This window comes from Salmo trutta, chromosome 15 (assembly GCF_901001165.1).
Source record: "Salmo trutta chromosome 15, fSalTru1.1, whole genome shotgun sequence".
Lineage (NCBI taxonomy): Eukaryota > Metazoa > Chordata > Actinopteri > Salmoniformes > Salmonidae > Salmo > Salmo trutta.
In genome coordinates this window covers 56,174,498-56,192,400 of record NC_042971.1, presented here as the reverse complement: position 1 = coordinate 56,192,400, position 17,903 = coordinate 56,174,498, and the positions used below count along the sequence as shown (strand labels likewise).

General features: G+C 43.1%; 1 protein-coding gene across 4 annotated transcripts in view; it reads right to left on the bottom strand.

Annotated features, from left to right (window-relative positions):
- The window catches only part of LOC115149411 (rab GTPase-activating protein 1-like), a 198,637-nt gene that overhangs the window by 50,973 nt on the left and 129,761 nt on the right, over positions 1-17,903 (bottom strand). For all 4 annotated transcript variants that reach the window (XM_029692240.1, XM_029692243.1, XM_029692241.1 and 1 more), the window contains one exon: positions 6,668-6,781. In XM_029692240.1, coding sequence (XP_029548100.1) covers positions 6,668-6,781 — 114 coding nt within the window. The remainder of the gene's footprint in view (positions 1-6,667; positions 6,782-17,903) is intronic.

Below are 17,903 nucleotides of genomic sequence, written 5' to 3'. Positions count from 1 at the left end.
TCCTTTAACAGAGTGAGAATTACTCTCTCTCTCTCTCTCCTTTAAACAGAGTGAGAATTACTCTCTCTCTCTCCTTTAACAGAGTGAGAATTACTCTCTCTCTCTCCTTTAACAGAGTGAGAATTACTCTCTCTCTCTCCTTTAACAGAGTGAGAATTACTCTCTCTCTCTCCTTTAACAGTGAGAATTACTCTCTCTCTCCTTTAACAGAGTGAGAATTACTCTCTCTCTCCTTTAACAGAGTGAGAATTACTCTCTCTCTCTCCTTTAACAGTGAGAATTACTCTCTCTCTCTCCTTTAACAGAGTGAGAATTACTCTCTCTCTCTCCTTTAACAGTGAGAATTACTCTCTCTCTCTCCTTTAACAGAGTGAGAATTACTCCCTCTCTCCTTTAACAGAGTGAGAATTACTCTCTCTCTCCTTTAACAGAGTGAGAATTACTCTCTCTCTCTCCTTTAACAGAGTGAGAACTACTCTCTCTCTCTCCTTTAACAGAGTGAGAATTACTCTCTCTCTCTCCTTTAACAGAGTGAGAATTACTCTCTCTCTCCTTTAACAGAGTGAGAATTACTCTCTCTCCCTCTCTCTCCTTTAACAGAGTGAGAATTACTCTCTCTCTCTCCTTTAACAGAGTGAGACTTACTCCCTCTCTCCTTTAACAGAGTGAGAATTACTCTCTCTCTCTCCTTTAACAGAGTGAGAATTACTCTCTCTCTCCTTTAACAGAGTGAGAATTACTCTCTCTCTCTCCTTTAACAGAGTGAGAATTACTCCCTCTCTCCTTTAACAGAGTGAGAATTACTCTCTCTCTCTCTCCTTTAACAGAGTGAGAATTACTCTCTCTCTCCTTTAACAGAGTGAGAATTACTCTCTCCCTCTCTCTCCTTTAACAGTGAGAATTACTCCCTCTCTCCTTTAACAGAGTGAGAATTACTCTCTCCCTCTCTCTCCTTTAACAGTGAGAATTACTCCCTCTCTCCTTTAACAGAGTGAGAATTACTCTCTCTCTCTCTCTCCTTTAACGGAGTGAGAATTACTCTCTCTCTCCTTTAACAGAGTGAGAATTACTCTCTCCCTCTCTCTCCTTTAACAGTGAGAATTACTCCCTCTCTCCTTTAACAGAGTGAGAATTACTCTCTCCCTCTCTCTCCTTTAACAGAGTGAGAATTACTCTCTCTCTCTCCTTTAACAGAGTGAGAATTACTCTCTCTCTCCTTTAACAGAGTGAGAATTACTCTCTCTCTCCTTTAACAGAGTGAGAATTACTCTCTCTCTCTCCTTTAACAGAGTGAGAATTACTCTCTCTCTCTCCTTTAACAGAGTGAGAATTACTCTCTCTCTCTCCTTTAACAGAGTGAGAATTACTCTCTCTCTCTCCTTTAACAGAGTGAGAATTACTCTCTCTCTCTCCTTTAACAGAGTGAGAATTACTCTCTCTCTCCTTTAACAGAGTGAGAATTACTCCCTCTCTCCCCTTTAACAGAGTGAGAATTACTCTCTCTCCCTCTCTCCCCTTTAACAGAGTGAGAATTACTCTCTCTCCCTCTCTCTCCTTTAACAGAGTGAGAATTACTCTCTCTCCCTCTCTCTCCTTTAACAGAGTGAGAATTACTCTCTCTCTCTCCTTTAACAGAGTGAGAATTACTCTCTCTCTCTCCTTTAACAGAGTGAGAATTACTCTCTCTCTCTCCTTTAACAGAGTGAGAATTACTCTCTCTCCCTCTCTCTCCTTTAACAGAGTGAAGAATTACCTCTCTCTCTCTCCTTTAACAGAGTGAGAATTACTCTCTCTCTCTCCTTTAACAGAGTGAGAATTACTCCCTCTCTCCTTTAACAGAGTGAGAATTACTCTCTCTCTCTCCTTTAACAGAGTGAGAATTACTCTCTCTCTCTCCTTTAACAGAGTGAGAATTACTCTCTCTCTCCTTTAACAGAGTGAGAATTACTCTCTCTCTCTCTCTCTCCTTTAACAGAGTGAGAATTACTCTCTCTCTCTCCTTTAACAGAGTGAGAATTACTCCCTCTCTCCTTTAACAGAGTGAGAATTACTCCCTCTCTCCATTAACAGTTCAGGGAGTTCATTGTTATGGAATCACACACACACACAAACACACACACACACACACACACACACACACACACACACACACACACACACACACACACAGAGAGAGAGAGAGACAGCTGGTGAATTATTGAGAAGTACCTGGGGCTATTGTTTGAAAATGATAAATTATTCATGACATCAGAGGAATATATGGGGCAGCAGGTAGCCTAGTGGTTAGCGCGTTGGACTAGTAACCGAAAGGTTGCAAGATCGAATCCCCGAGCTGACAAGGTAAAAATCTGTTGTTCTGCCCCTGACTAAGGCACTTAACCCACTGTTCCTAGGCCGTCATTGTAAATAAGAATTTGTTCTTAACTGACTTGCCTGGTTAAATAAAGGTAAAATAAAAATGTTTAAAAAAACCAATAGTAACTTAGATCGCCGCAAACCTTTCTCCCAGTCACAGGGAATCGAGAGTGAAACCAGTCAACTACGCCAAAGCACTGCTGCTTGCTCAGTCCTCCTTGATGGATAGAGACCGCCCGGCCAGTAGACTCAAACACAAACATTGCCTCAGTTTAATCATTATGGGAACCGGGCCTCAGTTTATCATGTTTGGAAGTGTGGTATTGACCCAATTGCCTAATTAGTATCTGAGCCAAAATTCAACTTGTCTGTCGACTCAACAGTGAAGTGCTCACTACTCAGCCAAGCGTTGCTGTAATATGTGCCATGTAAAAAAGCTAATGTTTAAGTTCCTTGCTCAGAACATGAGAACATATGAAAGCTGGTGGTTCCTTTTAACATGAGTCTTCAATATTCCCAGGTAAGAAGTTTTAGGTTGTAGTTATTATAGGAATTATGACATGTCGACTATTTCTCTCTATACCATTTGTATTTCATATACTTTTGACTATTGGATGTTCTAGTAGGCACTTTAGTATTGCCAGCCTAATCTCGGGAGTTGATAGGCTTGAAGTCATAAACAGCGCTGTGAATCAAGCATTGAGCTGCTGGCAAATGCAGTAAAGTTTGAATGAATGCTTATGAGCCTGCTGCTGCCTACCACCGCTCAGTCAGACTGCTCTATCAAATATTAAATCATAGACTTAATTATAATATAATAAACACACAGAAATACGAGTTTAAATTGGATGCAGTCTATCACAGTGCCATCCGTTCTCACCAAAGCCCATATACTACCACCACTGAGACCTGTATGCTCTCGTTGGCTGGCCCTCGCTTCATATTCTTCGCCAAAACCACTGGCTCCAGGTCATCTATAAGTCTTTGCTAGGTAAAGCTCCACCTTATCTCAGCTCACTGGTCACCATAGCAACACCCACCCGTAGCAGGCACTCCAGCAGGTATATTTCACTGGTCAACCCCAAAGCCAATTTGGAACGAATTGAAAAAAATCACTGAAGCTGGAGACTCATATCTTCCTCACTAACTTTAAGCATCAGCTGTCAGAGCAGCTCACAGATCATTGCACCTGTACATAGCCCATCTGTAAATAGCCCATCCAACTACCTCATCCCCATATTGCTATTTTTTTTTGCTCCTTTGCACCCCAGTATCTCTACTTGCACATTCTTCTTCTGCACATCTATCACTTCAGTGTTTAATTGCTAAATTGTAATTATTTCGCCACTATGGCCTTTTTATTGCCTTACCTCCCTAATCTTACCTCATTTGCACAAACTGTATATAGATGTTTTCTATTGTGTTATTGACTGTACATTTGTTTATTTAATTTGTAACTCTGTGTTGTTTTTGTGTCGCACTGCTTTGCTTTATCTTGGCCAGGTCGCAGTTGTAAATGAGAACTTGTTCTTAACTGGCCAACCTGGTTAAATAAAGGTTAAATAATTTTTTTTTTAAAGGAATATGGTCAAATCCGGAAACTATCATTTCAAAAACAAAACGTTTATGTTTTCAGTAAAATACGGAACCGTTCTGTATTTTATAGAACAGGTGGCATCCTTAAGTCTAAATATTGCTGTTACATTGCACAACCTTCAATGTTATGTCAAAATAATGTCAAATTCTGGCAAATTAATTACGGTCTTTGTTAGGAAGAAATAGTCTTCACACAGTTCGCAACGAGCCAGGCGGCCCAAACTGCTGCATATACCCTGACTGTGCGTGCACTGAACGCAAGAGAAGTGACACAATTTCCCTTGTTAATATTGCCTGCTAACATGAATTTCTTTTAACTAAATATGCAGGTTTAAAAATATATACTTGTGTATTGATTTTTAAGAGAGGCATTGATGTTTATAGTTAGGTACATTGGTGTAGCGACAGTACTTTTTCGCGAATGCGCTTGTTAACCTGTTGGGGATAGGGGGCAGTATTTGCACGGCTGGATAAAAAAACGTACCCGATTTAATCTGGTTACTACTCCTGCCCAGTAACTAGAATATGCATATAATTATTGGCTTTGGATAGAAAACACCCTAAAGTTTCTAAAACTGTTTGAATGGTGTCTGTGAGTATAACAGAACTCATATGGCAGGCAAAAACCTGAGAAGATTCCTTACAGGAAGTGGCCTGTCTGACCATTTCTTGCCCTCCTTGATCATCTCTATCCAAAAGGGGATCTCTGCTGTTACGTGACACTTCCTACGGCTCCCATAGGCTCTCAGAAGGCGGGAAAAAGCTGAACGATGTAATTCCAGCCCCAGGCTGAAACACACTAGCGCTTTTGGTAAGTGCTCTATCAGAGGTCAATGGGCTTAGGCGCGTGCACGAGTCGACCCTATGCTTTTATTTTCTTTTGTCTTTTATCCTAAACACAGATTCCCGGTCGGAATATTATCGCTTTTTTACGACAAAAATGGCATAAAAATTGATTTTAAACAGCGGTTGACATGCTTCGAAGTATGGTAATGGAATATTTAGAATTTTTTTGTCACGAAATGCATCGTGCTCGTCACCCTTCTTTACCATTCGGATAGTGTCTTGAACGCACAAACAAAACAGAGGATATTTGGATATAACTATGGATTATTTGGGACCAAACCAACATTTGTTATTGAAGTAGAAGTCCTGGGAGTGCATTCTGACGAAGAACACCAAAGGTAATAAAATTTTTCTTATAGTAAATCTGACTTTGGTGAGTGCTGAACTTGCTGGGTGTCTAAATAGCTAGCCCTGTGATGCCGGGCTATCTACTCAGAATATTGCAAAATGTGCTTTCACCGAAAAGCTATTTTAAAATCGGACATATCGAGTGCATAGAGGAGTTCTGTATCTATAATTCTTAAAATAATTGTTATGCTTTTTGTGAACGTTTATCGTGAGTAATTTAGTACATTTTTAGTAAATTCACCGGAAGTTTGTGGGGGGTATGCTAGTTCTGAACGTCACATGCTAATGTAAAAAGCTGGTTTTTGATATAAATATGATCTTGATTGAACAAAACATGCATGTATTGTATAACATAATGTCCTAGGTGTGTCATCTGATGATGATCATCAAAGGTTAGTGCTGCATTTCGCTGTGGTTTGGGTTTTTGTGACATTATATGCTAGCTTGAAAAATGGGTGTCTGATTATTTCTGGCTGGGTACTCTGCTGACATAATCTAATGTTTTGCTTTCGTTGTAAAGCCTTTTTGAAATCGGACAGTGTGGTTAGATTAACGAGAGTCTTGTCTTTAAAATGGTGTAAAATAGTCATATGTTTGAGAAATTGAAGTAATAGCATTTCTAAGGTATTTGAATAACGCGCCACAGGATTCCACTGGCTGTTACGTAGGTGGGACGATTTCGTCCCGCCGACCCTAGAGAGGTTAAATCACCCTTTTGGCGAAGTAGGCTGTGATTCGATGATAAATTAACAGGCACCACATCGATTATATGCAACGCAGGACAAGCTAGATAAACTAGTAATATCATCAACCATGTGTAGTTAACTAGTGATTATGTTAAGATTGATTGTTTTTTATAAGATGCGTTTAATGCTAGCTAGTGTTGGATTTGACATTTTCAACATTGAGATATAAAATAAATGATAGAGAAGAAGCATAGAATATGAGGAGTGAAAGAGACTGGGTTTCATGTTAGAAGTTAATGGTTTTCTGTAGAAAGTAAGACGGCTTTGGAATGTGTTGGGTGGATGGCAGGAGAGCAACATGTTGATATAGGGGAGACAGATGGACATATGTGGATTAGGTGAAGGAGGGGTTGAGGTCAGGAGGTGAAGTCAGATCCCCTGAAGGGAGTAATAAAGGTTTAGTATCCTGTTACTCTTTTCCTGTAGAACCATAAGATGTAAGGATTGGAGAGAAGGAGGAGTGTCTTAAGTGGGATATATATATCTGTGATGGGAGAAATGTTGGGTTGTCTGAATTACAGCTGTACAGATCCTTTGGGAAGAATTAAACTTGGTTAAAGCTTCTCTAGTGTCCTTGAGTTACTTACTCTGAAAAATAAGAACCTAACACAAGCAACCTACCTTGGCTCCTTGCTGCACTCGCGTAACAGGTGGTCAGCCTGCCACGCAGTCTCCTCGTGGAGTGCAATATAATCAGCCATAATCGGCGTCCAAAAATGCCGATTACCAATTGTTATGAAAATGTGAAATCGTACTACTACTATGTACTACTACACCTTGCATATCTTGTAGAGTGAGTCTTGCCCGTCTCCTCCAGTGTCCTTGAAGTAGTCGTGAGCTGGGAAAGTCCTGTTAATGTCTCTGGTGATGGCACTGTCCTGGGGAGACTCCTGAGAGCCATTGAGAAGAGAAAGAGAGAGAAAGAGAGAAAGAGAGCGAAAGAAAGAGAGAGAGAGAAAGAGACAGCAACACAATTAGACCCAACCAAATCATGAGAAAACAAAAAGATAATTACTTGACACATTGGAAAGAACTAACAAAAAAACAGAGCAAACTAGAATGCTATTTGGCCCTAAACAGAGAGTACACAGTGGCAGAATACCTGACCACTGTCACTGACCCAAAATTAAGGAAAGCTTTGACTATGTACATACTCAGTGAGCATAGCCTTGCTATTGAGAAAGGCCGCCGTAGGCAGACCTGGCTCTCAAGAGAAGACAGGCTATGTGCACACTGCCCACAAATGAGGTGGAAACTGAGCTGCACTTCCTAACCTCCTGCCAAATGTATGACCTTATTAGAGACACATATTTCCCTCAGATTACACAGATCCACAAAGAATTCGAAAAAAAACCGATTTTGATAAACTCCCATATCTACTGGGTGAAACACCACAGTGTGCCATCACAGCAGCAAGATGTGTGACCTGTTGCCACAAGAAAAGGTCAACCAGTGAATAAAAAACACCATTGTAAATACAACCCATATTTGTTTATTTATTTTACCTTTTGTACTTTAACTATTTGCACATCGTTACAACACTGTATATAGACATAATATGACATTTTAAATATCTTTATTCTTTTGGAACTTCTGTGAGTGTGATGTTTACTGTTCATTTTTATTGTTTATTTCACTTTTGTATATTATCTACTCTGCTTGCTTTGGCAATGTTAACATATGTTTCCCATGCCAATAAAGCCCCTTGAATTGACAGAGAGAGAGAGAGAGAGAGTCATGCTCAACATGAGCTCCTGATATATTAATATTTTTTGGTTTTTAGAATGAGATAAACACTCTAATGGAAAAAGAATTCCAGACAAAAAGTGATGAACAACAACTCTATTTATTCAGAATAGAAAACAAAGTTGCTTTGCGCCTCAAGTTAAGAAGTTTTGACTCTAGCTAGCTAGCTACACAACAAAGACCTAGCCAGCAGACTAACAAGCTAGCCAGAAGAAATGAGCTACAACAAACCTAGCAAGGGGAGTAAATAGAACTACATCAAACGACCAAACTGAGTGAGTAAACCAAAAAGGAGCACGGACTAACTTTAAAGATATCTTCTGTTTTTTTGTGAGAAGATGTGTCACTCTTTTTGCTGGTTTTTGAACTAAATTAGCGCTAGCTAGCAACAGCAGCAGACAAACAACCCGGTTGCTATGGCAACGGGGCAGTGGAACAGAGCAGCAGTAGTGGCAGAGCCCACAGGCACCATGTCCCCTCAGCGCTGAATCCATTCTCTACCCCCCAGATGCCAAAAATGACACAACGAGGAAAGCTTTTAAACAGAAACTACTTAAAGGGGAGGCCAGAAACCCTTTTTGCAGACCTCTACAAAAACAGTGATGTGAGTAATCTCACCTTCCTCACTGACCAGCCAAATGCATGGCGCTCAGCAGTCTGCTCTCACTACCCATCCATAATGAAAGAGGGAATCTGTAATGGGGGAAGCTGAAAATCAAAGAGACAGACGACCCTGACAGCACCATGATAACAACCAACCTCTACAAGACTGGGACTGTCATGGTGCCAGGTAACATCAGGCTGTTTGAAACAGGCTGGGACTGTCATGGTGCCAGGTACCATCAGGCTGTTTGAAACAGACTGGGACTGTCATGGTGCCAGGTAACATTAGGCTGTTTGAAACAGACTGGGACTGTCATGGTGCCAGGTACCATCAGGCTGTTTGAAACAGACTGGGACTGTCATGGTGCCAGGTAACATCAGGCTGTTTGAAGCAGACTGGGACTGTCATGGTGCCAGGTAACAGACTGGGACTGTCATGGTGCCAGGTAACATTAGGCTGTTTGAAACAGACTGGGACTGTCATGGTGCCAGGTAACATTAGGCTGTTTGAAACAGACTGGGACTGTCATGGTGCCAGGTAACAGACTGGGACTGTCATGGTGCCAGGTAACATTAGGCTGTTTGAAACAGACTGGGACTGTCATGGTGCCAGGTAACATTAGGCTGTTTGAAACAGACTGGGACTGTCATGGTGCCAGGTAACATCAGGCTGTTTGAAACAGACTGGGACTGTCATGGTGCCAGGTAACATCAGGCTGTTTGAAACAGACTGGGACTGTCATGGTGCCAGGTAACAGACTGGGACTGTCATGGTGCCAGGTAACATTAGGCTGTTTGAAACAGACTTTCAGACCATTAAGGAGAGAGCGGAGAGAGAGAAGGACACCATCAGTGACATGCCCTCCCACAAGACAAACTCCACGAGCACCACCCTCACCCCTACTATCCCCACCCAAAAAGGCACATCCAGCACCTCTCTTCCCACCATAGTGGAAGACACGCCCCAGGAGGAGAGCGACCCCTTCAATGCAGAGCAGGCTCAGGCCCTCCTCACCACCATGGCTGCCATGAGGGATGAGTTCACCAGACTGGAGGGGGAGGTGGTCCTCCTCACCACCATGGATACCATGAGGGAGGAGTTCACCAGACTGGAGGGGGAGGTGGTCCTCCTCACCACCATGGATACCATGAGGGATGAGTTCACCAGACTGGAGGGGGAGGTGGTCCTCCTCACCACCATGGATACCATGAGGGAGGAGTTCACCAGACTGGAGGGGGAGGTGGTCCTCCTCACCACCATGGATACCATGAGGGATGAGTTCACCAGACTGGAGGGGGGAGGTGGTCCTCCTCACCACCATGGATACCATGAGGGATGAGTTCACCAGACTGGAGGGGGAAGTGGCCCTCCTCACCACCATGGATACCATGAGGGATGAGTTCACCAGACTGGAGGGGGAGGTGGCCCTCCTCACCACCATGGATACCATGAGGGATGAGTTCACCAGACTGGAGGGGGAGGTGGTCCTCCTCACCACCATGGATACCATGAGGGATGAGTTCACCAGACTGGAGGGGGAGGTGGTCATGCTCAGGGAGAGCAAACAGCAACCAGACAACCACACCATAGAGGAGCTCCTAACCAAGGTGTTAACATCAACCAGACCTTAGAGGAGATCCTAACCAAGGTGTAAACATCAACCAGACCTTAGAGGAGCTCCTAACCAAGGTGTCAACATCAACCAGACCTTAGAGGAGATCCTAACCAAGGTGTAAACATCAACCAGACCTTAGAGGAGATCCTAACCAAGGTGTAAACATCAACCAGACCTTAGAGGAGCTCCTAACCAAGGTGTTAACATCAACCAGACATCCTCACCTTAGAGGAGCTCCTAACCAAGGTGTTAACATCAACCAGACCTTAGAGGAGCTCCTAACCAAGGTGTTAACATCAACCAGACCTTAGAGGAGCTCCTAACCAAGGTGTTAACATCAACCAGACCTTAGAGGAGCTCCTAACCAAGGTGTTAACATCAACCAGACCTTAGAGGAGCTCCTAACCAAGGTGTTAACATCAACCAGACATCCTCACCTTAGAGGAGCTCCTAACCAAGGTGTTAACATCAACCAGACCTTAGAGGTCCTCCTAACCAAGGTGTTAACATCAACCAGACCTTAGAGGAGTTCCTAACCAAGGTGTTAACATCAACCAGACCTTAGAGGAACTCCTAACCAAGGTGCAAACATCAACCAGACATCCTCACCTTAGAGGAGCTCCTAACCAAGGTGTTAACATCAACCAGACCTTAGAGGAGCTCCTAACCAAGGTGTTAACATCAACCAGACCTTAGAGGAGCTCCTAACCAAGGTGTTAACATCAACCAGACCTTAGAGGAGCTCCTAACCAAGGTGTTAACATCAACCAGACCTTAGAGGAGCTCCTAACCAAGGTGTTAACATCAACCAGACCTTAGAGGAGCTCCTAACCAAGGTGTTAACATCAACCAGACATCCTCACCTTAGAGGAGCTCCTAACCAAGGTGTTAACATCAACCAGACCTTAGAGGAGCTCCTAACCAAGGTGTTAACATCAACCAGACCTTAGAGGAGCTCCTAACCAAGGTGTTAACAGCAACCAGACCTTAGAGGAGCTCCTAACCAAGGTGTTAACATCAACCAGACCTTAGAGGAGCTCCTAACCAAGGTGTTAACATCAACCAGACCTTAGAGGAGCTCCTAGCCAAGGTGTTAACATCAACCAGACCTTAGAGGAGCTCCTAACCAAGGTGTTAACATCAACCAGACCTTAGAGGAGCTCCTAACCAAGGTGTTAACATCAACCAGACCTTAGAGGAGCTCCTAACCAAGGTGTTAACATCAACCAGACCTTAGAGGAGCTCCTAACCAAGGTGCGGACAGAGCAGGACAGCAGCCTTGCAACACAGCTGAAAGAGTTTCAGCAACAGAGAGACGGACTCAAGAGAGAGCTGGCTGATCTAACAAAGGAGGTGAGAGAGTTCCAGAAACACAGGCAGAACAGTAATAACAACCTGACCTCACTAAGAGAGAGCTGCAGGAGAGAAAGAAAACAGAGAACAGGCTGCAGGAGAGAAAGAGAACAGAGGACAGGCTGCAGGAGAGAAAGAGGACAGAGGACAGGCTGCGGGAGAGAAAGAGAACAGAGGACAGGCTGCAGGAGAGAAAGAGGACAGGCTGCAGGAGAGAAAGAGGACAGAGGACAGGCTGCAGGAGAGAAAGAGAACAGAGGACAGGCTGCAGGAAAGAAAGAGAACAGAGGACAGGCTGCAGGAGAGAAAGAGGACAGAGGACAGGCTGCAGGAGAGAAAGAGGACAGAGGACAGGCTGCAGGAGAGAAAGAGGACAGAGGACAGGCTGCAGGAGAGAAAGAGGACAGAGGACAGGCTGCAGGAGAGAAAGAGGACAGAGGACAGGCTGCAGGAGAGAAAGAGAACAGAGGACAGGCTGCAGGAGCAGCTAGATCACCACTCTATGACCTGCCCTCACAGAGCAGAGGAGCCGAGCTCAACCAGCCAGGCTTCCCCAGCCCTGCCTGCTGCACCCCTCCCCACAGAACAGCCTCCCACTGACAGCGGCACAGGCCAGCCACACCCCAGCTCCAACACCCACCAGCCCCCCCTCTGCCCCCTCCAGTCCAGAAGAAACACTGGCTGACATCGTCCTGTTGATGGACTCAAATGGGAAGTTTGTTCAGGAGAAGAAACTTTTCCCTAGACAAAAGTAGAAAGGTGTGGTGCCCAACAACGCAGAGTGCCATGGAGCTGCTTGATAAGGCCCATCTCGGGTCGCCAAGCCACATAATCATACACACCGGAAGCAACGACCTGCGTGCTCAGCAGGAGAGGGTGGCGACTTCACTACGGGGAGTGATTGAGAAGGCCTCCGCAATCTTCCCCAACTCAAGAATCTACAGAGGAAGGACTTCCACCCTGCCACAATCCAAAGATTAAACGCCAGCCTCTCCCGGGACTGTGCCCTGCGACCCAATGTACATCTGGCCCACCATCCCACCCTCGATCAGGACTGTCTCTATGACCATGTTCACCTGTACAGGGAGACAGTCCCCATCCTTGCCAAGACTCAAGGACATCGCTTTAAACCGCAGCCCGACCTCTCCACCCAGGAACAGCGGAGCAATCTCCACCCCGCCGAGATCACCGAGACAACCCCCCGGACCAGCACCCTGGACCCCCCAGCCATGACCACAGCACCACCAACCTCAATGCCCACCACAGCCAGCTCAGCACAGACCACCCCAGCCCAGCTTCAGAGCCACCCAGACGAGACCTCCCACCACAGACCTCCCACCGCAGACCCACACTTGGAGGAGCCACAGCACAGCAGGCAGAGCTACGCACAGGCTGTGAGAGGAGCAACTGGCCCAGCCCCCACCAACCAAATGAGTGACATTAAACAAATGCTGAGTCTACTAAGCTCACATGTGATCTGACAGGGCAGAGACTCAGGACAGGGCAGAGACTCAGGACAGGGCAGAGACTCAGGACAGGGCAGAGACTCAGGACAGGGCAGAGACTCAGGACAGGGCAGAGACTCAGGGGGAAAGCTAATATGGTATAAATCTGAACTAATTCATTCAATCGAATTGATCAAAACAGGAGAATTCTTTATCTGGTTAAAAATCAACAAGGAGGCTATCTTGACAGATAAAAACGTCTTCTCTGTGCCACATACATTCCCCCCTCAGAGTCACCCTACTTCAATGAAGAGAGTTTCTCCATTCTAGAGGGGGAGATTAGTCACTTTCAGGCCCAAGGCAACGTCCTGGTCTGTGGAGACCTGAATGCTAGAACAGCAGAAGAACAAGACACAATTAACAGTAATGGGGATAAACACCTGCCAGGAAGCAACAACCTTTCCCTCCCCACATACCCCCACAGAAACAACTAGGGCAAAGTGAAAAGCAAAAATGGAGTACAGCTCGTGTCGAACACTGGGTCTGTATATAGTCAATGGTAGGCTGAGGGGACTCTTTTGGTAGGTCCACCTACAGCTCATCCCTTGGCAGCAGCACTGTAGACTACTTCCTCACCGACCTAAACCCAGAGTCTCTCAGAGCCTTCACAGCCAGCCCACTAACACCTCTCTCAGACCACAGTAAAATCACAGTGTATCTGAAGAGCGGAACCCAACCATGAAGCATCACGGCCCAATAAATGACATGGTACTAAACAGGCCTATAGATGGAGTGCAAACAGTACAGACATCTACCAAAAATAAATGAGTAGACAAAAAATACAATCTCTCCTGGACAACTTTTTAGCCTTAACATTCTCCTTCAGCAAGGAAGGTGTAAATTTGACCATTTGGAACATAAACTTTATATTTGACAAATTAGCCTCCTTGGCTAATTTAAAGAAGCATAAGAGCTAACTAGAAATTAGAGGTCGACCGATTAATCGGAATGGTCGATTAATTAGGGCCGATTTCAAGTTTTCATAACAATCGGAAATCGGTATTTTTGGATGCCGATTTGGCCAATTTTTTTTTTTTTTTACACCTTTATTTAACTAGGCAAGTCAGTTAAGAACACATTCTTATTTTCAATGATGGCCTAGGAACAGTGGGTTAACTGCCTTGTTCAGGGGCAGAACGACAGATTTTTACCTTGTCAGCTCAGGGATTCAATCTTGCAACCTTATGGTTAACTAGTCCAACGCTCTAAACACCTGCTTTACATTGCACTCCACGAGGTTACGCGAATGCAGTAAGAAGCTAAGGTAAGTTGCTAGCTAGCATTAAACTTATCTTATAAAAAACAATCAATCAATCATAATCACTAGTTGATGGTTGATGATATTACTAGTTTATCTAGCCTGTCCTGCGTTGCATATAATCGCTTAGGTACATGTTGCTCCAAACATAAACATCAATGCCTTTCTTAAAATCAATACACAAGTATATATTTTTAAACCTGCATATTTAGCTAAAAGAAATCCAGGTTAGCAGGCAATATTAACCAGGTGAAATTGTGTCATTTTGCGTTCATTGCACGCAGAGTCAGTGTATATGCAACAGTTTTGGTCGCCTGGCTCGTTGCGAACTAATTTGCCAGAATTTTACGTAATTATGACATAACATTGAAGATTGTACAATGTAACAGGAATAACGTTTTGTTTTCGAGATGATAGTTTCCGGATTCGACCATATTAATGACCCAAGGCTCGTATTTCTGTGTGTTATTATGTTATAATTAAGTCTATGATTTGATAGAGCAGTCTGACTGAGCGATGGTAGGCAGCAGCAGGTTTGTAAGCATTCATTCAAAATAGCACTTTCGTGCGTTTTGCCAGCAGCTCTTCGCAATGCTTCAAGCATTGCGCTGTTTATGACTTCAAGCCTATCAACTCCTGAGATTAGGCTGGTGCAACCGATGTGAAATGGCTAGCTAGTTAGCCGGGTGCGCGCTAATAGCGTTTCAAACGTCACTCGCTCTGAGACTTGGGAGTGGTTGTTTCCCTTGCTCTGCATGGGTAACGTTGCTTCGAGGGTGGCTGTTGTCGATGTGTTCCTGGTTCGAGCCCAGGTAGGAGCGAGGAGAGGGACCGAAGCTATACTGTTACACTGGCAAGACTAAAGTGCCTATAAGAACATCCAATAGTCAAAGGTATATGAAATACAAATCGTATAGAGAGAAATAGTCCTATAATTCCTATAATATCTACAACCTAAAACTTCTTACCTGGGAATATTGAAGACTCATGTTAAAAGGAACCACCAGCTTTCATATGTTCTCATGTTCTGAGCAAGGAACTTAAACGTTAGCTTTTTTACATGGCACATATTGCACTTTTACTTTCTTCTCCAACACTTTGTTTTTGCATTATTTAAACCAAATTGAACATGTTTCATTATTTATTTGAGGCTAAATTGATTTTATTGATGTATTATATTAACTTAAAATAAGTGTTCATTCAGTATTGTTGTAATTGTCATGATTACAAATAAATAAATAAAATTGGCCGATTAATCGGTAGCGGCTTTTTTGGTCCTCCAATAATCGGTATCGGCGTTGAAAAATCATAATTGGTCGACCTCTACTAGAAATAACAGATCATGAAAAATGGTTTGATAATGATTGCAAAAATCTAAGAAAGTTATTGAGAAATATATCTAATCAAAAACACAGAGAACCAGACAACAAAAATATACACCTTCAATATGGGGAAACACTGAAGCAACACAAACACACCCTAAGAACAAAAAAGTAACAGCACATTAGAAATCAGCTGGATGGAATTGAGGAATCCATAGAATCAAACCACTTCTGGGAGAATTGGAATAAATTAAACAAACCTCATCATGAGGAATTGCCTATCCAAAATGGGGATATGTGGAGAAATCACTTTGCAAACCTCTACAGCGATATAACAAAGAACACAGAACAGGTCGCAATTGTAAATGAGAACTTGTTCTCAACTTGCCTACCTGGTTAAATAAAAATAAAAAATAAAAATAAAAAGATATACAAGAAAAATTACAAATCCTTGAATCAGCAGTCAGAGACTATCAGAATCCTGTGGATACCCCAATTACAGAAGAATAATTATTGGAAAAACTATGCACTCTCCAACCCAAAAAGGTCTGTGGTGCTGATGGTATTTTAAATGAAATGATCAAATATACAGACAACAAATTCAAATTGGCTATTCTCAAACTCTTCAACATTATCCTCACTGCAGGTATTTTCCCTGATATTTGGAACCAGGGATTGATCACACCAATCTATAAAAATGGAGACAAATTTGACCCAAATAATTACAGAGGAATTTGCGTTAACAGCAACTTGGGGAAAATTCTCTGTAGTATTATAAATAGCAGACTACATCATTTCCTTGACGAACACAACGACCTGAGCAGAAGCCAGATTGGATTTCTAAAAAATTATCGTGCAACAGACCACATTTACACCCTCCACACTCTAATTGACAAACAAGTAAACCAAAACAAAGGCAAAATCTACTCGTGTTTTGTAGATTTCAAGAAAGCATTTGATTCAATTTGGCACAAAGGTCTTTTTTATAAACTAATAGAAAGTGGTATTGGAGGGAAAACATATGATGTTATTAAATCAATGTACACTAAAAACAAATGTGTGGTTAAAATTGGCAACAAGCAAACAGACTTCTTCTCTCAGGGACGGGGAGTGAAACAGGGCTGCCCAATAAGTCCAACACTATTTAACATCTACATTAATGAATTGGCAAAAACATTAGAAGAATCGGCAGCACCTGGTATCACCCTACACAACACTGAAATCAAGTGTCTGCTGTACGCAGATGACCTGGTGCTGCTGTCTCCCACTAAAGAGGGGTTACAGCAGCACCTAGATCGTCTTCACAGGTTCTGTCAGACCTGGGCTCTGACCGTTAACCTAAAAAAAACGAATATATTGATATTCCAAAAAAGGTCCGGAAATAAGGATGACAAATATAAATTATATTTGGACACAGTTCTATTAGAACACACCAAAAACTACACATATCTAGGACTAAATATCAACATCACAGGTAGCTTTCACATGGCTGTGAATGAGCTGAGAGACAAAGCAAGAAGAGCATTCTATGCCATTAAAAGGAACATCAAAATCGAAATTCCAATTAGAATCTGGCTCAAAATGTTCCAATCAGTTATAGAAACAATTGCTCTATACGGCAGTGAAGTATGGGGTCCAATCTCTAAAAATGAATTTACTAAATGGGACAAACATCCAATCGAAATACTGCATGCAGAGTTTTGCAAGACTGTATTACAAGTGCAAAGAAAAACTCCAAATAACACATGTAGAGCAGAATCGGGCCAATACCCCCTCCTCATTCGAATAGAAAAAAAGAGCCATCAAATTTTACAACCATCTAAAAACAAGTCACCCCAAAACATTCCATTACACAGCTCTACAATGTCAAGAGATGAAACAAGAGAAGAGTCCCCTCAGCCAGGTGGTTCTGAGGCTCAGTTCACCAACCCAAACCAACCCCATAGAGCCTCAGGATAGCACTCAGAAAATCTGGCTCAACCAAATCATCACAAAACAAAAATAAAAATATATTGGAAAGACACCACAAAAAATCTAAGTAAACTTCAATGCTATTTGGCTCTAAACAGACAGTTTGCCACCATGTACTTACTATCTGACCACTGTGACTGATAGAAAACTGAGGAAAACACTGACTAGGTACAGACTCAGTGAGCAGTCTGGCTATAGAGACCAGTCGTCACAGACAAACCTGGCTGCCCAGAGAGGACAGGCTGTGCTCACTCTGCTCCAGGGGAGAGGTAGAGACAGAGCTGAATTTCCTATTACACTGTGACAAATACTCAGACCTAAGAGAATATTTCTTTCCCAAAATTATAATTCAATACAAAGAATGTGAAACTATAAAAGATGAAGAAAACATCTAATATTTATTGGGTAAGAAGCCAAATGTGTCCTCCTGCCACAACCTGAGGGACAGCTAAATATGTGTCCTCCTGCCACAACCTGAGGGACAGCTAAATATGTGTCCTCCTGCCACAACCTGAAGGACAGCCAAATATGTGTCCTCCTGCCACAACCTGAGGGACAGCCAAATATGTGTCCTCCTGCCACAACCTGAGGGACAGCCAAATATGTGTCCTCCTGCCACAACCTGAGGGACAGCCAAA